The following is a 5,988-nucleotide window of genomic DNA, read 5'->3' as shown; positions in this document are numbered from 1 at the left end:
GAAATGATTTTCAAACAAAAAAGAGAGCCACACGTTTACCATTATCAGGATTCCATGAAAACAGAAAAAAATGCAAATCACGCAAATACAAAGGGCTCAGTATCAGTCAGTTTAACTTGTTTTGGTTAATTGGTAGCCCATGCAGTACTGAATGGCAACACGTTTTCCCCGGGGTAGAAAGCAACCCGAACTACCATGGAGGTAGGCTCACATGACTATGTGATATTATCTCATCTGCAGTGGAACCCGCCTTTTAAGACCCCCCTCCATTCCTCCATTTTAAGTCCTTGCTTTTTCGGATGTTCTGTTCATTACCTCTGGTAAAAAGGGGGGTTCCACTGTATCTCACTGACCTGGGTGTTCATGACGAGGGGCAGAGGCAGCAAGATGATGGGCACCAGAACGATGACAGCCACGTACCACAGCGACAGCAACTGACGTACAGGTGTCAGGTTCTTCTCCATCGGTTCTTCTTCCAACACCACCTCTCTCCCCTCCCCGCCATCCCCTGATCCATCTCCTTCCGCATGGGGCCCGATTCCATCGCTGGCTCCAGACTTTTCGATCTCAGGCCGCGAGGAGTTTTGCTTGATCTCCTCGTATATCGCGTGATCCACGGTAGTCGGGGAGGTGATAGCATGCTTTGCAGGGACAGAAGAATCGTCCAACTCTACTTCCTTTCCCTTGAGGAGGTCAGAGTCTTTTCTTGACGCGGTGACCGGGATCATATCGAAGCTTTCAGTGTTATTTTTGTTGTTGTTTCTCACATCGTTGTTGTTGAAGAAGCTGTTGTTTGGGTTCAGCACGGGATATGCTGGAGAAGTGTCAGGCCTACCGGTGAGAAGTTCGTCAGAAGAGCCGAAAGAGTCGACGACGTGGTTTTCTCCTGTGACGTCATTGTCTTCTGGTTTGTGCAAGGAGTGGGCGGCGGAAACAGGACGGGTGGCGGTGTTCTCTAAGAAATACGCTCCAGGGGTTGCGTCACTGACTGAAGATTCGCGGCCAGGGTTGTTGAGATCATTGCTGTTTGTTGCTGGTCGCTGGTCATTCCTCCCGCCACGATCTAGCGACACAAAGCCCAGCATGTCCTTCGCGGCTGATTTGATGTCGTTAGTGCCTACGTCAAGGGTGACGCCAGAAGAACGGACACTGTTGGTAGTAGGGTTCGCATGTTTGGACGTCTGAAGGTCCCCATTGAAAATCCCGTTGGAAATGGTGTCTGGTTTGTTGTAAACTTCTTCTGCCACATCGTTATCGATCGTTGAAATGTGTTTTGATGACTGATGCGACCCAGCATTCGCTGCACTGTCGGTAACAGCTGTTGTACCACAGTCGACGTCACCCATAGCTTTCTCTTGTCTGCAATTAATATACCGACATTCATTAACTCAAAGCTCAAAGCATCCGTTCTCTGTTGCACAGACACAACAGGTGTACAGGAGGAAAGTGCATGTGAATGTGGAATCGATACTCAGTACATTTTGTTCTGCTCAAAGTGAGCAGTGGGTTGTAAGCGAGAGAGTGAGGGAGAGATTGAACGAGATAGAAAGAAAGAAACTGAGAAAGAGAGAGAGAGAGAGAGTGTGTGTGTGTGTGTGTGTGTGTGTGTGTGTGTGTGTGTGTGTGATTGAGGAGTTCAGAGAGAGGGAGGGAGAGAGAGAGAGAGAGAGAGAGAGAGAGAGAGAGAGAGAGAGAGAGAGAGAGAGAGAGAGAGAGAGAGAGAGAGAGAGAGAGAGAGAGGGATGGATAGAGATTATTCTTTTAGGTGGGAAGGAGAAGAACGAGGTGAACCAAATTGTGCAATTCTAAAACCCTTTACATCTTAGCCACATGTTGCTGCAGGTATTTCGTTTTTGCTTGAAATCAATATGGCCTAATAGTGTCCTTTTGTATTTGTACTGTGCTTTCGTTTTATTTTTCAACACCCTCCAACCCTCAAATGTAGCTGATCTGGTTAGTTATTGATATGAATGCAAATGCATAGATCACTAGAAATCAGTTAGCGCAGACGAGCACAGGTTGAAAAATAATTTGAAAGGAACCGAAAAATGAATGTGACAAGCAGACAAGGTGATTGCCCTCTTGAACAAGCCTGGGAAGGGCTGCCCTGAAATAACCGTGGCTCTAACAGTGCACACTAAATGTGTCAAACTGAAGAATACAATCGAAAACAAGTCGCGTAAGGAAAAATTACTACATTTAGTCAAGCTGTGGAACTCACAGAATGAAACTGAACGCACTGCATTTTTTCACAATGACCGTAGTCCGCCGCTTGTGCAAAACGGAGTGAAACTGACGAGCCTGTTTAGCGCGGTAGTGGTTTCGCTGTGCTGCGTAGCACGCTTTTCTGTGCCTCTCGTCGTTTTAACTTTCTGAGCGTGTTTTTAATCCAAACATATCATATCTATATGTTTTTGGAATCAAGAACCGACAAGGAATAAGATGAAGTTGTTTTTAAATCGATTTCGGAAATTTAATTTTGATCATAATTTGTATATTTTTAATTTTCAGAGATTGTTTTTAATCTAAATATAACATATTTATATGTTTTTGGAATCAGGAAATGATGTAGAATAAGATGAACGTAAATTTGGATCGTTTTATATAAAACAAAATTATTACAATTTTCAGATTTTTAATGACCAAAGTCATTAATTAATTTTTAAACCACCAAGCCGAAATGCAATACCGAAGTCCGGCCTTCGTCGAAGATTGCTTTACAAAAATGTCAATCAATTTGATTGAAAAAATGAGGGTGTGACAGTGCCGCCTCAACTTTTACAAAAGGCCGGATACGACGTCATCAAAGACATTTATCGAAAAAATGAAAAAAACATCTGGGGATATCATACCCAGGAACTCTCATGTCAAATTTCATAAAGATCGGTTCAGTAGTTTACTCTGAATCGCTCTACACACACACACACACACACAGACACAGACACACACACACACACACACACACGTACACACACACACACACCCACACGTACACACACCGACACACACACACACAGACACACTTACACCACGACCCTCGTCTCGATTCCCCCCTCTATGTTAAAACATTTAGTCAAAACTTGACTAAATGTAAAAACAAGCACAAACTGAATCCGGGTGAATGTCATAAATTTGTTTTCTACAGCTTCATTGAAAGAAAAGTAGGTTAGCTACCCTGCGCAGTGTATTATGTGGCATTGTGTTGTCTTCAATGCTGATGCACAAATGAAAGTAAGGCAAATATTTCAACCCTGACATGTTATCGCACCCTTGGAGAAGCAAGAATAGTTGAACCCCCTTTTAAGTCCTCAAAAAATCTGAGAAAATCAGGTCTTAAAAAGGAGTGAGTCTTAACAAGGGGGTAAATTTACAGAGGTTATGAACAAAAAGTCTGAAAAAACAGGGTCTTAAAAGGGAGAAAGTCTTAAATTGGGGGGTCTTAAAAGGGGGGTTCCACTGTACAATGATAGCCATTGTCAAAAAAATATTTCTTGCTGTTTTGACAAATTGCAGGCATCCTGAGATTTATATTACAATGTTTTACTGAAGCACACTCGCTCTTCCTGGTTCACACAGGTGTCGGGACAGCGTTGATACGAATTTGAAGTTCAGGATACTGTAGTATTATAGCAATACTTAAGTGAGGATAAAGCAGTAGGATATTTTGATTGAAAGGCACTTTGATACAAGCTCCTGTGGTTTGAAAAGGAGAATTAGGAAAGATCTCACTCTATCTGTCTGTCTGTCTGTCTGTCTGTGTGTGTCTGACTGTCTCAGTCTCTCTCTCTCTCTCGCGCGCGCATGCACACACACACACACACACACACACAACCACACACACGCACGCACACACACACACACACAACCACACACACGCACGCACGCACGCACGCACACACACACACACACACACACAAACTTGAAACCCACACACACGTACACGTGTATAAAAGACAAAACACACACACACACACACACATACACACACACACACACACACACACACAGACACACACACACACACACACACACGTCACACACATCCACACCCACACACATACACACACACACACACACACACACACACACACACACATACACACACACACACACACACACACACACACACACACAATTTGCTTGGTTGATTTGCTGTGGTTATCGCCAATTCGGCTTTTGATTTTTTTTTTTAGGCGAGGAGACGGAACGCAATTTCTAAAGTGTGTTTATTACATCAGGCAAACAGCACATGCAAAAGTACAAAGGAAACCCACGTTGCTCTTAAAAACATAACTGCTTTTCGTGTTGTTGTTGCTTTTAACCTTTATTGAATGTGCATTGCATGTTTTATATCGCCCACTTCAAACCCTGTACATGTGTGCTTTTGTTTTGGATGTGAGCAATAATTGGGACTTAAAGGCACTATCCATCCCGTACAAACCGTTCGGCTCATTATCTCAGACGTGGCCATGTTTTCTTTACATGGGATTAAGACCATACCTTCACTTGCTCACACACCAAAAATCAACAGCCTCTCTCCACAGTAGGAATTCTTTTAATAAAATAATTCCATAACAGCCACTGGTGACCTTTCTAAGAAATGCATTCATAAAAACAAATCCAACTCTCATCAGCACGCAGTCAAAGCGTCTAAGTGGAGGTATAGTCTTATCCCATGTGAAAGCCTGGCCGCGATCTGGGGTAATGAGTCCAGCTGTTAAGAAAAATCCATTCTCTCAGACACACACAAAAAGCAGTGGTCCCAGTCTTTGTTGCTGTTAATCGATTATTACTGAATCAGAATGACACGAAAACACGCAATCTTACAAGCAAAATAAAAAAGGTAATGCAAATTGTCTTACCGTATTTCAAAAATAAATCCGTGTCATCAAAGAAAAATTCGTGCAACGTGATTTATTCCGTCTTGGTTGATTAACTGTCGTCACTTCTCAAACAAAAAGATATGCACAGTGCTCTTCTTACATTGCAGCATCATGGCTGGTTCATCCAATCTCATGAACTAACTGACCACAGTCATACACAACGTTCAAGTTTTACCAGCCTTAGAAGGCAGCAAAAGACTAAAGGCACAAGAAGTTATGTGGTTTTTCTTTTTTCATCATTGAAACGAAGGGCTTTACAGAGTCAATACATTTTAAGGTTTTATTTAAATTTGCATATTATTCAACTGGGCATAAAACTATAGAATATATGACTTGTGTTTACCAGTTCATTTTTGATGTTATTGTTCAAACAAAAACATAACATTTGTTTGGCTTCCTTTCCTTCAGAGAAAACTGTACTCGTAGTCCAAAATTCTTTACTAACGATAAGAGTAAATACTGCAAGAGATAATTAACAGAAGTTCGAGCGGCTGTGCCTACTGTCGCGGGGAAAACGTTTGTTCTGTTTTTGTTTCAGACAAACGGTGAAGACGTGACCAGTATCAACAAATTACGGTGCTGTTTTGGCCCACCAAGTAGACATGTTTAAAGGGTGCTTACCGCAAACAACAGTTGTTTAGCTGTTCGGAAAATCGCAGTCATTCTGGGCTCAATGCCTCCTGGGTTCTTTATTTCTGAAAACAATCGTACTTAGACCAAGGGGAAACTGCTGCTTTTTTTGTGTGTGCCTTTTTTGTAAGATGTGAGATTCCTCATGGCTTGTCTGTAAACAAGTGGTGACGCCCTTCAAGAACTGCTGGTCACCTTTTTCAGACTTTATTCGTACTGAACTTTAAGGCAATACATAAAAGTTGCTGTTGTCATCTTCGTTTAACCCCAGGTCTTTTTAAGAAAGAAGATCCTCCCCCCCCCCACCCCCTCGGCGACAGAAACAAATGGACGGACAGACAGACAGACACAGCCGGAGACAGAAAAAGATACAGTGTCAAAGCAAGAGAGAGAGAGAGAGAGAGAGAGAGAGAGAGAGAGAGAGAGAGAGAGAGAGAGAGAGAGAGAGAGAGAGAGAGGATTGAGCTTGGCGGGG

The 5,988-nt window shown here is 42.7% G+C and overlaps 1 protein-coding gene across 1 annotated transcript in view; it reads right to left on the bottom strand.

The window, feature by feature from the left end:
* The window catches only part of LOC138975927 (Na(+)/citrate cotransporter-like), a 19,230-nt gene extending 13,457 nt beyond the window's left edge, over positions 1-5,773 (bottom strand). The window contains exons 1-2 of the mRNA XM_070348691.1: positions 4,863-5,773; positions 354-1,359 (exon numbers count right to left, since the gene is read on the bottom strand). Of these exons, the coding sequence (XP_070204792.1) occupies positions 354-1,346 (993 nt within the window). The 5' untranslated portion in view covers positions 1,347-1,359; positions 4,863-5,773. The remainder of the gene's footprint in view (positions 1-353; positions 1,360-4,862) is intronic.
* Positions 5,774-5,988: the final 215 nt, after the last annotated feature.

Source organism: Littorina saxatilis, linkage group LG9 (genome assembly GCF_037325665.1).
Source record: "Littorina saxatilis isolate snail1 linkage group LG9, US_GU_Lsax_2.0, whole genome shotgun sequence".
In the NCBI taxonomy this organism is placed as follows: domain Eukaryota; kingdom Metazoa; phylum Mollusca; class Gastropoda; order Littorinimorpha; family Littorinidae; genus Littorina; species Littorina saxatilis.
This window is presented reverse-complemented; position numbering and strand designations above follow the sequence as displayed.